This window comes from Capricornis sumatraensis, chromosome 4 (genome assembly GCF_032405125.1).
Source record: "Capricornis sumatraensis isolate serow.1 chromosome 4, serow.2, whole genome shotgun sequence".
Lineage (NCBI taxonomy): Eukaryota > Metazoa > Chordata > Mammalia > Artiodactyla > Bovidae > Capricornis > Capricornis sumatraensis.
In genome coordinates, this window is record NC_091072.1 from 113862529 (window position 1) to 113878696 (window position 16168).

The 16168-nt window shown below is 44.6% G+C and overlaps 1 protein-coding gene across 2 annotated transcripts in view; it reads left to right on the forward strand.

Moving 5' to 3' along the window:
- Nucleotides 1-16168, forward strand: part of RFX4 (regulatory factor X4) — a 152271-nt gene that overhangs the window by 82500 nt on the left and 53603 nt on the right. For both annotated transcript variants that reach the window (XM_068970858.1, XM_068970859.1), the window contains 3 exons: nt 361-574; nt 2330-2407; nt 10294-10457. In XM_068970858.1, coding sequence (XP_068826959.1) covers nt 361-574; nt 2330-2407; nt 10294-10457 — 456 coding nt within the window. The remainder of the gene's footprint in view (nt 1-360; nt 575-2329; nt 2408-10293; nt 10458-16168) is intronic.

Below are 16168 nucleotides of genomic sequence, written 5' to 3' on the forward strand. Positions count from 1 at the left end.
TCTTTGCAGAGGGGGACATTCAAACGCTGTGCCTCTGGAATCATGCTTGGCTAGATACAAGAGATTAAGTACAAATGGAAATTTTTTCATCCCGCTTTCTGCTTTGCAAAGTATTTGACTTTAACATTGTCTGTAGGAGGCAATTCTGGTTATTTTTACCTGTCTGACTGATGGCTGGCAACATGGAAATTTGTTTTAATTCTAGATTTCTAAGATGTTGAGCCTAACAGGGGAGTTAACTCTTTTGGTTCAGGGAGGATGGGTCCAAGCCATCGTTGGCCTTGGGCTCCAAAGGCTCAGGATCCCCCAGCTGATAAGGGTACACGTGGGTTTCTCTCTCTCTCTCTCCTTACGGCCCAGGTACCATTACTATGGCATTGCAGTGAAGGAAAGCTCCCAATATTATGATGTGATGTATTCCAAGAAAGGAGCCGCCTGGGTGAGCGAGACAGGCAAGAAAGAAGTGAGCAAGCAAACAGTGGCGTATTCACCCCGGTCCAAACTTGGAACATTGCTGCCAGAATTTCCGAATGTCAAAGATCTAAATCTACCGGCCAGTCTGCCAGAGGAGAAGGTGAGCACGCCTGCAGGACTGCTGGAGTGGGTGGTTTCTGTCTCTCTCTCACAATCACACCACACCCGCACACACCACACCCACACACACCACATCCACACAAACCACAACCACACACACACCCCACAACCACACACACCACATCCACACACACCACAACCACACACACACACACCACACACACACACAACCACACACACAACACACATACACCACACACACACACCATACTCACATACATCACTCATACATGCCACACTCACATACACCACACTCACACATACCACACTCACATACACAACACTCACACACACCACACCCACATACACCACACTTTTACAAACTTTTATTGCAAAATCGTGAGTTTAAAAGCATAAGGATAGAAATCTGAATCAAGTTGGTCCATTAGTTGTGACAAAGGTAGCATCCCAAAGCAAGATGTTAATAGTAGAGGTAATAGGGTATGAGGTATACAGAAGCTGTCTGAACTACCTTCATAACTGTCCTGCAAACCCAACCCTATTCTAAAATAAAATGTTTACCTCTCTCCCTATCCAACTTGTCTACCTACCTACCCATCTGCGATGCTGCACCGGTCTCATTTCATAGGGGAGGGCCCCCTCCTCTGCATAGATTTTTCACAGGATTAAGTTTATTTTCCCATGTGCTGCAGAGGATGTGGTGACCTCCACTCCCACAGACAAAGAAGATTTTAAAGGTGGTAGTGATTCAGAGAGTTTGGGCCATGGCATTGGGGAGAAATAATTGGAAACACCAGTCTGGAGACTCTCTCCCAGGTGACCCCATCCTAAGCGATCTTTTTTTTTTATGGGAGTATAGTTGCTTTCTAATATGTTTCTGAAGTGACTCAGTTAGATGTATACATATATCCCCTGGTGTTTTTTTTATCTTCTTCCTGTTTAGGTCATCATAGAAGCATTAAGTAGAGTTCCCTCTGCTATACAGCATAATGCATCTATCTTGATGTGGCCCAGGGTACCAGCAGGTGTTGAGTTTCTACATATCACACTGGAATGCAGTGATGAATGAGACTTGATTCTTGCTGTCAGGAAGCTTACAGTCAAGCCAGGGAGACAGATGCTTGTACAATCAAACTAAGTTTGTATGAAACGTATATCTATGTTCTCAAACAAAAAGAATAAATAAATCCTTATTTTTCTCAAATTTGATTTTTTTCTCAGCAAACTTCCTGTACCATCGCTTTAAATTTCTTGGGAAAGTGAAGCTAGAGATGCAATTCTTTTGCTAAGCAGATTCCAGAGAATTTCCAAATGTCTTTTTTGTGATTTTGGCAAAAGCACCTCTTCTTATAGATATAGGCTGGATGTTAACTTTTCAATATCTCAGCTGATGAGAATTTAATCCAGTAGGCCTTACTGAACTCTGTCTACAATGTGTCAGACGCTGAGCTAAAGGCTTGATACACAAGCGTGAATAATATGCTGTTTTTATTGGTATTTTCCCAAAATCCACAATTTCAGGGGGTAGGCATGGGGCAAAAAGAGAAACCTGTTCTTTCTGTACAACAGGGTGAGTGCTCTGAGAAACATGCAGGTGCTATGGAGCACAGAGGAGGGAGCTGAGGGAAATGAGTTTCACTGGGACCTTACAAGATGCATAGGAGTTAGGCAAATTTCATCCCCTCGACAGAGAATAAATGACTTGAAATTCCAAAGGCAGCAGTAATGTGTATTAATGTATGCTTTTATTGTTGATCCTTCCCCACCCCCGCAGGTTTCTACCTTTATTATGATGTACAGAACACACTGTCAGAGAATACTGGACACTGTAATAAGAGCCAACTTTGATGAGGTAGGTCAATAAGTGTTAGGCTGTGAATACTCTGCATTAAAATATTATATTACAATAACACTAGCTTAGACTGTTTTCCAGGTCTCTAGAAGCCCTTGATGTACATTAGCTCCCTGGATCCTCAGTGATCCCAGGAAGCAAGCACTATCATTAGCCCCATTTTGCAGATTTTCTGTGTGGGCAGCGGCTGGCATGGCTTTTTCCTTGTTCTAATGAGTGAACTACATCCTGCCCAGTTGGCCTACTGGGAACCCAGTTTTGTCAAGGTATCATTATGCCAGAATTATACATTCAGAAAAACTAAAGGAAAGCTTGTCTATATTTTGGGTTTAACCTTTTCCTGAGGCTCATCTGCTTCAGTGCGTTTGGAACTGATTACCCTCCATTCTCAAGTTCTGGTCCCCATGTCCATCTAACACTGCCCGTAGGGCCATCTTTGAATACAAACAGTGTGAGGATTTAATTTTGATTTTAAAATATTATAGTTAAAGAATGGAGAGAAGAAATGAGAGGATAGAAGCACTGGTTATATAAACAGAGACAATAAAATATTCTTGTCTAAAATGCCATCCGAAAGAACCTTCCAAAAGGATGGCAGGAAACTACACATTTCACCCCATAACCTAAGGCCATTCTGTTTAAAGAAAATGCCTTTCAAACAAAAACAAAAACAAAACCACCTGGGATCAGATGTGGACATTGAATCTGAGGGAAGATAACCTAGACTCTGGGCTTCCGGGATAGCTCAGCTGGTCAAGAATCTGCCTGCAAAGCAGGAGACCCCAGTTCGATCCCTGGGTTGGGAAGTTCCTCTGGAGAAAGGATAGACTACCCACTCCAGTATCCTTGGGCTTCTGTGGTGGCTCAGACAGTAAAGAATCTGCCCACAGTGCAGGAGACCTGCGTCAAATCCCTGGGTTGGGAAGATTCCTTAGAGGAGGGCATGGCAGCCCACTCCAGTATTCTTGCCTGGAGAATCCCCATGGACAGAGGAGCCTGGGGGGCCATAGGGTCACAAAGAGTCGGACATGACTGAGTGACTGAGCACAGCACAACCTAAGCTTTAAAGGGGCTACAAGAATCTGTTGGTGGTGGTGAAAAAATGCCTGAGATTTCCTGTTTTAGAGTGGGGGGTTTGTGTGCTGCTGGAGATGGAGGGGACAGGATGAGGTAAGGCAGTGAAGACTTGCTGAGCACTTGCTGGTGCCTGTGCGGCCCCTTGTCCTGTTCCCTCTGGAGCCTGCTGCAGCAGTGGTGCCCCCGTATGTGAGCTCTCACTTGATTCACAGACACAGCTCCAGAAGAGGGGGCCATGTGTTGATCGAGTAGGACTCTTCTTCCTGCTCTTGACTTTCAGCCACTAGGTATTTAAATCTCCCAAATTCCTTCTGTGACCATTTAAGTGGATTTTTTTTTTTTTTTTGTCTTAAAGAAAGAAAGCTCATTGCTTTCTCTCATATTGTGGTTTGGCTATGTCTTACATATCAAAGAACCCTGAGATCTGGGCAAATCATGACTCATGATTGGTTAAGACAACACTGGCTTCTGTAACACACAAGCCCCAAGTCTCAACACAATTTGACAAGACATGTCACAATCCAATGTGGATGCCCTCGATTGGGTGGCTGGTTGCTGGGGATGGTTCAGGGACCCAGGCTCCTCCTACCTTATGGCTGTAGCCTGCCCTAGAGTCTTGGCATCCTCTTTTTCAGCTGAAGGATCAGGGAAAATGATTACAGGGAAGACATCCTCCCTTCTTGAACGTGTTGGCCCAGAGATAAGATGCATCACTTTTGCCCATATTCCATTGGCAAGAGCTGGTCTCATGGCACTCCCCCACCCCACTCTGCTCCTTGAGGTAAGGGGAGCTAGGAAGTGTGGTTCCTCTCTGGGCAGCAGCTTATTTACTAGAGGAGATCTAGTGGTCCCTCTCTGCCACAGGTACTCACAACAAAACTGGTGATAGTCCTCGCTTAACATTCAAAACTTATCAAAACTTACTCATCATTTCCCTTCACTGGCTTCCGTTTCTTAATTCTGACACTTATTGGGCATCTAATGACTTATACACTGCTAGATCCCAGGAATGGGGTGATAAGATAAGCCTCAAAGGGAAAAAAGTCATGCATACCAGTAACTCTGGAGAAGGGAATGGCAACCCACTCTAGTATTCTTGCCTGGAAAATTCCATGGACAGAGGAACCTGGCAGGCTGTAGCCGGTGGAGTCACAAAGAGTTGGATACAACTGAGAAACTCACACACAACAGCAGTTAGGATGCAGAATATATGGTGAGAGGTCCAGAAGCCTTGTGAGGGCTTGAGTGTTCCTGTGGGAGAAGGGCCAGACTTGGAGCTTAGGCTTGGATTCAAGACGTGGCTCAATTCCTCATCCTAGGAATGAAGATAGGAACTGCCTATCCAGTTCACAGGATTGTTGGGAGGAGGAGATGAGACAATGCCTGGTAAAAGGTCATACAAATGCTTGCTTTTATCAGATATGTTAATCAAAGAATTAAGGGAGATCACACAGTTGGTTAGATCTTTGTCACCTAACACTGCTGGTCCAGTATTCTTTCCACCCCACTGGCAGGGGTATTTGGTGGCTGTTTTTGAGGTGGCTGATGAAAATGTGGTTGATTCTACCCAAACACAAAAAGAATGAAAGGGGATATTTTACCTCTGATGAGAATGGCTTTTTCTCCTACAGCTGAGAGAAGTCATCAGTAAATAGATGGTGGATGTCTCTGGTACATTTTGATGACATAGTTTGTTTCAGATCTTCAAGATCTTTAATATCCGTTGAGGTCACAATGTATGCTGGTATCACAGTCTTAAATTACCTTGTTTCCTTGTTCATTGTTTGTCTCCTGCTACCAGAACACAAGCCCTTAAGGGCAGGGACCTTGTTTACTACTGTATCCAGGTCAGCTATACTCTCAGGCTCTCAGTAAATATTCTTGGGTGGGTGAGTAGATGGACTGATGGATGATGGATGATGGAAAACCTCCACAGACTTACAGCATTATCAGCAGAGTGCAAAGAAGCCAACTCTGCATGTAGGGGACTTCCTGCAAAGCCTTCTCCAATCTACATTGCACAAAGAGTTGTAAAATCAGATAGCCCCGTGTTTGAGTCTCAAATCCACCACTTACCAGCCTGTGACCTTGAGAAATGTACTTAACCTCTGTGAGCCTCAGTTTCTTTTGCTGTAAAATGGAGGTAATAGCTATATCTACCTCATAGTAAAATTGTGATAATTACATGAAAATTGTATAGAGTATCTAATTTCAAACTCAGAGCATAGTAACTGCTAGCTATTGTTTTGTCAAGTTCCTTTTAACACTATAGCAATTAAGTACCCATGACTCGAAATCATCAGATAAATTTCCACAAGATGCCAATATACCAGGAATAAAGTAAGTATGGACATGGAAAAGAAATAGAAAACTTACCTAGGTATTGCTAAGGAAATCACCTTCTGATGCTTTATTGAGCAGAGAGGAAAAAGGCTGAGAATTCAAGGGACAAAAGTAGATAATCCAGAAAACTCGTTTTAAATAATCATTTTCAATCATTTACCTGTGATTCACCATTTTTGCTTGTAAGGAGTAAGGAGAACTTTTTCTGTCTAATTATGTTTCCATTTGTTAAATGCCTTCATGATGCCTGGCATTTTATAAATAATCTTATTTCATCCTGCTGCTGCTGCTGCTAAGTCGCTTTAGTCGTTCCAACTCTGTGCGACCCCAGAGACGGCAGTCCACCAGGCTCCCCCATCCTTGGGATTCTCCAGGCATGAATACTGGAGTGGGTTGCCATTTCCTTCTCCAATGCATGAAAGTGAAAAGGGAAAGTGAAGTCGCTCAGTTGTGCCTGACTCTTAGCGACCCCATGGATTGCAGCCCACCAGGCTCCTCTGCCCATGGGATTTTCCAGGCAAGAGTACTGGAGTGGGGTACCATTGCCTTCTCTGTATTTCATCCTACTAATAGGTAAACATCATCTCCATTTTGCTAAAGTTGATAACTCTCTTTTTTACATAATTATTTAGTCCCAAGCTCCAGATTGAACTGACTTGCCATCTAACATAACATGGCCTAATCAGAGCTCTGACTTTCCACCCTAAATCTGTTTTTCCCAAGTCTTAGATAGCCACTACCACACATCCAACTGCTCAAGCCACAAACCTCAATTCTTCATATCTAGTCTATCAGAATGTCCTGTTGGCTCCACTTCCTGATAAGAACACTGCGTCTGTTCATTCCACACCTGACTTCCAAGTATCAGCCCTTGAGCTTTGCAGTGTTTTCCCTCCTTCTGAGGAACCAGCCCGTCAGACATTGTTGTTGTTCAGTTGCCCAGTTGTGTCCGGCAGACATTGCTGCTGCTGCTGCTGTCGCTTCAGTCATGTCCGACTCTGTGCGACCCCAGAGACGGCAGCCCACCAGGTTTCCCTGTCCCTGGGATTCTCCAGGCAAGAACACTGGAGTGGATTGCCATTTCCTTCTCCAATGTGTGAAAGTGAAGTCGCTCAGTTGTGCCTGACTCCTAGCGACCCCATGGACTGCAGCCTACCAGGCTCCTCTGTCCATGGGATTTTCCAGGCAAGAGTATTGGAGTGGGGTGTCATTGCCTTCGCCGCCGGCAGACATTAAATGCTCTTAAATGCAGAGTAGGAAGAGAGGTTGAAACTGGATAACACGGCATCTACAAATGCTGCTCCAGTGACAGAACTGACGGCGGTTCTCAGTGCCAGTTGGACAGACTTGAAAAAGACAGATGGCTGCTCGTGCGAGTGATCCTCTACAGATTTGTTTTAATGTACACAGTCGCTGATGCTTTCCAGAATTTCTGCTGGAAACTGACTCATAAAAAGAGAGTAGGGCTACATGCAAGGAGAACTTAGAAAGACAAATGAATTCAGAATCTACCAAATATTAGGAATCAACTGGGCAGTGCTTCTTATTCAGAGTTGGAAGGGCAGGCAGGGAAGTCCAGGACCTGGCCAGAGGCCAATGTCCCGGGATGAGATGGGATCTGGGGACAGCTGAGGGTTGTCTGGAGGGTGAGTACCTTATCTAAGAGATGCGGCTATTTTCAGGCCCAGGCCAGCTAATAGCCATCCGTTATCCCAGTGACAATAAGAGCCTTGATAGGTGAGCAGAGCCACCATGGGGATCCTGGCTGGGTGATGCTCAGAAACTTAGGCGAGGGTGTCTCAAGTGTTTATGGCAGTGCAGGGATTTCTTGGGGCTTCCCAGGTGGCACTAGTGGTAAAGAACCCACCTGCCAATGAAGGAGACATAAGAGATGCGGGTTTGATCCCTGGGTTGGGAAGATCCCCTGGATGGGGGCATGGCAGCCCACTCCAGTTCTTATCTGGAGAATCCCATGGACAGAGGAGCCAGGGTCGCGAAGAGTCAGACATGACTGAAGTGACTTAGCGCATATGCATGCACTGATTTCTTATGCCTGGAAGAGGTAGTGCCTCCATAATATAGAAATAGTAATAGAATTTAACCTTTATTAGGCATTTAGTATGTGCCAATCACTATAATAAGTACTTTTATAGGAGTCTTTACCAAAATCTGGCTGATACTATTTTAATTCCCATGTCACTGATAAAGAAACTGAGGCATAGAGATATTACCCCTCTAGCTGGTAGTGGGGACTTAAAGGCAGTCTTCACTCATCTGATTTTTAGTTGTTGTTGATTTTAATTTTCAGTCTGGTTGAAAACTTTGCCATATTTTCACTGTCATGTGATTAACAGAACTGTGACTTGAGTTTTACAGTGTACAAACCTGACCTCATTCACCTTGATCATGTTTTTGGCAATTAACCATTTTCCCTCTAGGAAGTCAGGGGGCATGCTTTTCTCTCCATTCCTCATCCATCAAGCTCCCCATCCAGTGTTTGCACTGAGAAGTCCAGCCAGGCCACGGGCATCAGGACAGTCTGTCCACCTGAGGCTGAGCTGATGTCACCAGGCTGGGGTCAGAGTTAACCTGTAAAAAGGAAAGCAAGACCCCACTCCTAATAAGGGCTTGAAGGACATCTGCAGGTTCCCAGGGTGGGGCCAGAAAGCTGGGAGGCAAGGAGAGCCATAGGTCTCGGGAATGGGATACAAGTCCAGTTACCAAGAGAAGAGCAAAGTAGCCATGGGATTGATTTATGGAAAGATAGGCAGACTTGCGCTCTATCTATCCATTTCCTGACTTGCTGTCTGGCTTTGGACAAATAAGTTAATCTCTACAAGAAGGGAGCAGCTATCCTCAGCTGTAGTATCAATTGAGAGAAACTCTGCTAAGTTTCTAACATATAGTAGCACTCAATAAATACATAATGCTGACACCAATAATTACACCACCTCCAAAGTGTTAGATTCAAGTACTGAATTACTTCCTGCTTTGGATCAAGATTGACTTATAGAACCTGGGATATAGGCAGTGCTATGCATGGGGTTCTGGAGTGCCTATCTGTGGAGGAAAGAATGATACCTGGTCTAGGAACCAAATCGAGCTTATAAGAATTCACAGCAATTCAGTTATTTCTTCCCTAACCTTAAGATGAGTCATTCCTCAATGTTAGTTGTGTCTGACTCTTTGTGACCCTATGGACTGTAGCCCTCCAGGCTTCTTTGTCCATGGAATTCTCTAGGCAGGAACATGAAATGGTGTGCTGTGCTTAGTTGCTCAGTTGTGTCCGTCTCTTTGCAACTTCGTGGACTGCAGCCCACCAGGTTCCTCTGTTCATGGGGATTCATCAGGCAAGAATACTGTAATGGGTTGCCATACCTTCCTCCAGGGGATCTTCCCAACCCAGTGATCGAAGCCAGGTCTCTCGCATTGCAGGCGGATTCTTTACTGACTGAATCTCAAGGGGAGCCCACAGAGTGGGTAGCCTATCCCTTCTCCAGGGGGCCTTTCCAACCCAGGGATCAAACCTGGGTCTTTACATTGCAGGTGGGTTCTTTACTATCTGAGCCACCAGGGAAGCCCCTTGAAAATGTTATTATATGCACTAAGTAAACATCCTCAACTCTGTCCACTCACTTCCTTTGTCTTCTCCCACCCCTCTACCCCCTACCCAGCTCTCTCACTGACCTCCAACTCACATCCTGGAAGACAGAGGTGTAGGGGCCTGCTATCCTGGTATTTACAACAATAATTCCATTTTGAGTACCTACTAGATTTCTGTCTGTTGCTAGTGGTTAGAGTTGTGGGTTGGGGGGTTGTCATAGCTTACTGTCCAGATATCACCATCTAGCATCCCGTAATAACACCAGCCAGCCAAGGCTGCACCAAAGGCTCTTTGAGAAAATGGTGGAATCTGGATACGAAGAGGCCCTTGCAGTTTATCAATTTGGGGGGCACATGTGCATCAGGAGACTTCAGTTTGTAGCACCTACTCTCTTTCCTCCTAGACATATTCCTTTTACCAGCAGCTCATCACTGTTCTCTTCCTTTCCAGAACTCCTTGGGGCCCCCAGGGCACCAACAGGCCCAAAGAGTAGTTCTAGTGCTCCAAGCTTTTTAGAAGCCATGTCCCACTTTCCCTTTCTTAACCTTTTTACGCAGACCCCAGTAAGTATGAAGGGGCCAATGGGGTGACAAGCTACTCCTCTCTCCCAGGGCAGAGCAGACCCCAGGCTGCCAGGCCAGGTGCTCCTCCAGCAGGGGGCATGCACACAGATGGCCAGGGTCAGGACTTGGGATGGGAGGACCTTCCAAAGCTCCTAATCCACCCCAGGCTGAGAGCCTCTGCATCTGCAGGGGGAGCAGAGAAGAGCACTGTGGACCGGAGTGGCCTTAGCCAAGTCCCCAGGCTCTGCTGGGAGGGCCCTGTGTAACCTCATGGTTCTTCTCTCTGTGGGTCAATACAGGTTCAAAGTTTCCTTCTGCACTTTTGGCAAGGAATGCCGCCCCACATGCTGCCTGTGCTGGGCTCCTCCACGGTGGTGAACATCGTCGGCGTGTGCGACTCTATCCTCTACAAGGCTATCTCCGGAGTGCTGATGCCCACCGTACTGCAGGCGCTACCTGACAGGTGGGCACGCTTTTTCTCCTATCCCCGTGTGGCAGGTCCTCAGCCATTTCTCAGTGATGGAAAATAACTGTGCTTTCTTTGGGGTCCTCCCTTGTAAAGATAATTCATTTCGTTGTTGCTGTTCACTTGCTGTCATGTCTCACTCTTTGCAACCCAATAGGCTGCCACACACCAAGCTCCCCAGTCCTCTTATCTCCTGGAGTTTGCTCAAGTTCATGTCCATTGAGTCAGTGATGCTATCCAACCATCTCATCCTCTGCCGCCCCCTTCTCCTTTTGTCTTCAATCTTTCCCAGCATCAGGGTCTTTTCCGATGAGTCAGTTCTTCGCATCAGATGGCCAAAGTACTGGAGCTTCAGCTTCAGCATCAGACCTTCCAATGAATATTCAGGATTGATTTCTTTTAGGATTGACTGGTTTGATCTCCTTGCTGTCCAAGGGATTCTCAAGAGTCTCCTCCAGCACCACAATTTGAAAGCATAAATTCTTCAGCACTCAGCCTTCTTTATGGTCCAACTCTAAAGTCTGTACATGACTACTGGAAAAATCACAGCTTTGACTGTACAGATCTTTGTTGGTAAATGATGTTTCTGCTTCTTGCTACACAGTCTAGGTTTGTCATAGTTTTTCTTCCAAGGAGCAAGTGTGTTTTAATTTCATGGCTGCAGTAACCATCTGCAGTGATTTTAGAGCCCCTCCCCCCACAAAATATCTGTCATTATCTCCACTTTTTCTATTTGCCATGAAGTGATGGGACCAGAGGTCATGATCTTAGTTTTCTGAATGTTGAATTGTAAGCCAGCTTTTCCACTCTCCTCTTTCCCTCTCATCAAGAGGATTTTCAGTTCCTTTATGCTTTCTGCCATTAGACTGGTATCGTCTGCATATCTGAGATTATTGATATTTCTCCTGGCAATCTTGATTCCAGCTTGTGAATCATCCATTCTGGCATTTAGCATGATGTACTCTGGATAGAAGTTAAATAAGCAGGGTGACAATATACAGCCTTGACATACTTCTTTCCCAATTTTGAACCACTCCCTTGTTTCATGTCTGGTTCTAACTGTTGCTTGCTTCTTGACCTGCATACATGTTTCTCAGGAGGCAGATAAGGTAGTCTGATATTTCCCATCTCTTTAACAATTTCCCACAGTTTGTTTGGATCCACACAGTCAAAGGCTTTAACATAGTCAATGAACCAGAATTGGACTTTAAATTTTAAAGTATAAGACATTAAATTTTATTTATATTTTTAAATATAAGTAAAAAAGTTTAATATTTTAAACCACTTGTACCTTTCAAAACTTTCCTGTGGTCCAGTGGTTGGGACTTCACTTTCCAGTACAGTGGATGTGGGAGCTTCCCTGGTTGGGGAGCTAAGACCCCACTTGCCGTGCAGCCTGAAAACAAAGACATAAAACAGAAGCAGTATTGTAACAAATTCTATAAATACTTTAAAAAATGGTCAATGTCAAAAAAAATCTTATAAAGCAAGATACAAAACATTAAAAAATTCAAAAATTATGACATGGTACACAGTGAAACGTCTCTCTGTTCTATTCTTCTTCCCCAGACACCCAGGTCCCCTCCCACAAAGCATCAAATAGAAACATTTTCTTGCGGGGGGGCCATTCAGATCTGCTATTAACATGTAACCAATGCATGACATATACTTTTTAAATTTAATTTAATTTTTAATTGGAGGATAGTTACTTTATAATATGTTTTTGTCATACATCAACATGAGTCAGCCACAGGGATACATATCCATGCCCTCTCCCTCTTAAACTTCCCTCCCACCTCCCTCCCCATCCCACCCCTCTAGATTGTCAGAGAACACCAGCTCTGGGTTCCCTGCATCATACAGCGAATTCCCACTGGCTGTCTGGTTTACAACTGGTAATGTATTTGTTCCAATACTACTCTCTCAAGTCTTCCTACCCTCTCCCTCCCCGACTGTGAACAGTCTGTTCTTTATGGCTGTGTCTCCTTTGCTGACGTGCGAATAAGTTCATCTGTACCATCTTTCTAGATTCCATATATATGCGTTCATATACAATATTTGTTTTTCTCTTTCTGACTGACTTCACTCTGTATGGGCTTCCCTTGTTGTTCAACTGGTAAAGAGTCTGCAACATGGGAGACCTGGGTTCAATCCCTGGGTTGGGAAGATCCCTGGAGAAGTGAAAGGCTACCCACTCCAGTATTCTTGCCTGGAGAATTCCATGGATAATCGATGGGGTTGCAAAAAGTTGGACATGACTGAGCAACTTTCACTCACTTCACTCTGTGTAATAGGCTCTTGTGACACCTTATATATGCTGTTCTGTACCTTGTTTCTAAAAGGAACAAGTCTTGAAGACTGTGTTGGACAGCTTCTGTGCCCCTGCAGAGGAAGGCTCCGCTGTGTTCTGTGTCGCCTTCTGCCCTGTGAGGTGCAGCGGGGCAGGGTAGACTGTGTGGAGCCCCTTATGGGGCTCCATTTCCCTTTGGCTTCCAGCTCAGATCAGCCAGTGTGAACGCTGGGGTCAGCAGGGAGGTCAGAAGGAGGGAGAAGAGTGAAGTCAGGAGACTGTCTCTCTGCCTGCCTCCCTGTGAGGTCACCTCTGGCTGGCCACGTCCTCCTTGAGGCTCTGCACCCCTTCAGGCAGCCTCTCTCTCCCTCCACGCTGTCCTTTGGGTGTGAGGTGGGTGACAGCCTGCTGGCCCTAAACCCGGGTTGCTGCAGTCACCCTTATGGGTTCACCTATGCCTATCCATGCCTTTATGAGTTGTCCCCTGTAAATAAACTCCACTATTTTGAGTGGCATCTGTTTCCTGTTGGGACTGTTACAGAGAGCATTCTATATCCACCTATGATGAGGTTTGTTTTTTTCTTCTTTCTTAACACCTGCATATTATGCCTTTGTGTTGAGTTTAATTTTTGTCTTCATGTTTCCAGTCTTGTCCCACTACTCTACAGTGCTATGATGAATAATGTTCTCAGTACATTCTTTTATACAGTGCAGTTTGTTAGTTTCCTAGGGCTGCAATAACAAAAAGTACTGCAAACTGGGTAGTCTGAAAATATATATATATATGCCTCACAGTTCTGAAGGCTGAAAGTCTGATATCAGGGTGCTGTCAGGGTTGCTTGCTTGGGCTTCCCAGGTGGTGCTAGTGGTAAAGAACCCACCTGACAATGCAGGAGACAGAAGAGACGCAGGTTTGATTCCTGGGTTAGGAAAATTCCCTGGAGAAGGGCATGGCTACCCACTGCAGTATTCTTGCCTAGAAAGTCCCATGGACAGAGGAGGCTGGCAGGCTACAGTCCATGGGGTCGCAGAGTTGGACACAGCTGAAGCAACATGGCACACATGCACGCACAGGGTTGGTTCATTGCAGAGCCCGAGAGAAGATCTGTCCCACACCTCTCTCCCAGCTTCTGATGGCCACCATCAGTCCTGGGCACTCCTCGGTTTGCAGCTGCACCACTCATCTCTGCCTCCATCTTCACACTGACCCCCACTCTATGTCTCACTGTCTCTTGTAAAGACACTTGTCATTGGATTTAGGGCCCACCCAGTTAATCAAAGGTTTCATCCTAAGATCCTTAATTTAATCACATCTCTAAAAACCCTTTTATCAAATACGGTCAACTTACTGGGTTCCAGTGGACTTATTTTGGGGGAAACAACCCTTCATCCTACTGCATAGAGTATACATGCAGGATCAATTCCTATAGGGCTCAACTCCTAATTCAAAGCCTATGTGACTTAAACTTTTCTCAGTGAAGTTTTAATTTGCATTGATCTTATTATGAATGGCATTAAATGATTGCATCAGTCTATCTTTTCTTAGCAGATTTAAGGTGCCCCCTATTTTATGTAGTAACTGTGATATGTTATATATATTGGTACTATTTCTAGCTTTCCTAGTCTATGCCATTTATATTGCTGAATATTCATGCTCTATGCTTCCCAGGTGGCGCTAGTGGTAAAGAACCCAGCTGCCAATGCAGGAGACAAAAGAAACATGGGTTCAATTTCTGGGTCGAGAAGATCCCCTGGAGGAGGGCATGGCAACCCACTCCAGTATTCTTGCCTGGAGAATCCCGTGGACAGAGGAGCCTGGCACTCTATAGTCTACGGAGTCACAAAGAGTTGGACACGACTGAAGCAACTTAGTATGCACCCACGCATATTCATGCTTCAGGGTCACACTATCTTTAAGCTTTGTGCTTTTTTTTTTTTTCCTCTCTTGAAATACAGAATTTTATCTAGAAACTGTTTAAAAATAGAAAAACAAAACAAAACAAAACAACCCCTGTCAGGAAAGACCAGGTGGAAAATGGGTTCCCAAGAAAATGGAATTTTAGGGCAACAAAAGTCTAAAAGGCCACCAAAGAGAAATAGCACCACTGTTATTTGAACAATGGCTAGTTACTTGCATTTTTTGGCATTGTTAATCACTGAATCTGGGTTTTCCTCTGAATTCCACACAGAGCATGCACTACACAACAATTTTATCATACAATACCTGCTTGCTACACACATTTCAGGACAAGCTACCACCAGAAACAAATCAATACAAATACATCAGGAGCTGAGCAGTCTCGGTAGTGGGTGACACACACGTTGCAGAATTCTGCCAAACAAAGGAACTGAGTCGGCTGTGAGCAAAGCAAGTGAGGGGGTTAAGGAATGAAATATTTTAAATATTAATAATTAATTCAGACATGGTACTCTATTTTCCGCAAAAGAAAATTAACATTTAGTAACACGCTAACATTTTTATCTCCAAAGAGATTAGTGCACTGGCGAAATATTCCAATAACAGTAGAGTGCTGTGGACAGCAGGTACCGAAAACAGCTTTGTGTTTTTAAATGTATTTTAATATTTGATAGGCTAGCTCCTCATACGTACTTTCTTTTGTAGAATTTTCCTCTTGTTGTCAACACAGTGGCATGGTGGTTTTAAGTGTTTGAGTGTGCATGTACGTACATATTGAATATATGTACATATTTAAAACTTGTCAGTTAGAAATGCATACTCTGTTTTTAGGGGTGAAATGATACAACATCTTGAATTTGCTTAAAACACTCTACAAAAGAAAGAGTAGCATGTTATAAGTCAAACCGGCAAAATGTCTCTAATTATTCATGCTGGGTCATAGGTATTTGGAGGTTTAAAGTTTTTCATAATAAAAGTATTAAAAGCAAAACTTAACAGAAAGTAGAGTGCCCACTGAAATAGAAAACACAAGAAAAGAACCAGGTGTGATGGGGAAATAATGAATTCCGTTTGAAAGTGCTTAATTTGATGAATCTTTGAGGGCTTTGAAATGGCGGTGTCCCTGGGGCTGCCTGCCCCATCGCTGAGTTGCTGCTTTTAGTGACTCCTAATGGTTGCAGTCAAAACACCATCAGAGATCATAAGACTCTGTAGGGCCCTGCAGGGAGGACTGTGGCCTGTACTGTAGGGAACACATGAAGCCCTTTGTTGCTGTTGTTGTTTGGTTGCTAAGTTGTGTCTGACTCTTTTGCAGCCCCCATGGACTGTAGCCTGCCTGCCAGGCTCCTCTGTCCATGGAATTTCCCAGGCAAGGATGCTGGAGTGGTTGCCATTTCCTTCTACAGGAAATCTTCCCGACGCAGGGATCGAACTCACATCTCCTGCATTGGCAGGTGCATTCTTTAACCGCTGAACCACCTGGGAAGCCCACGAGGTGCT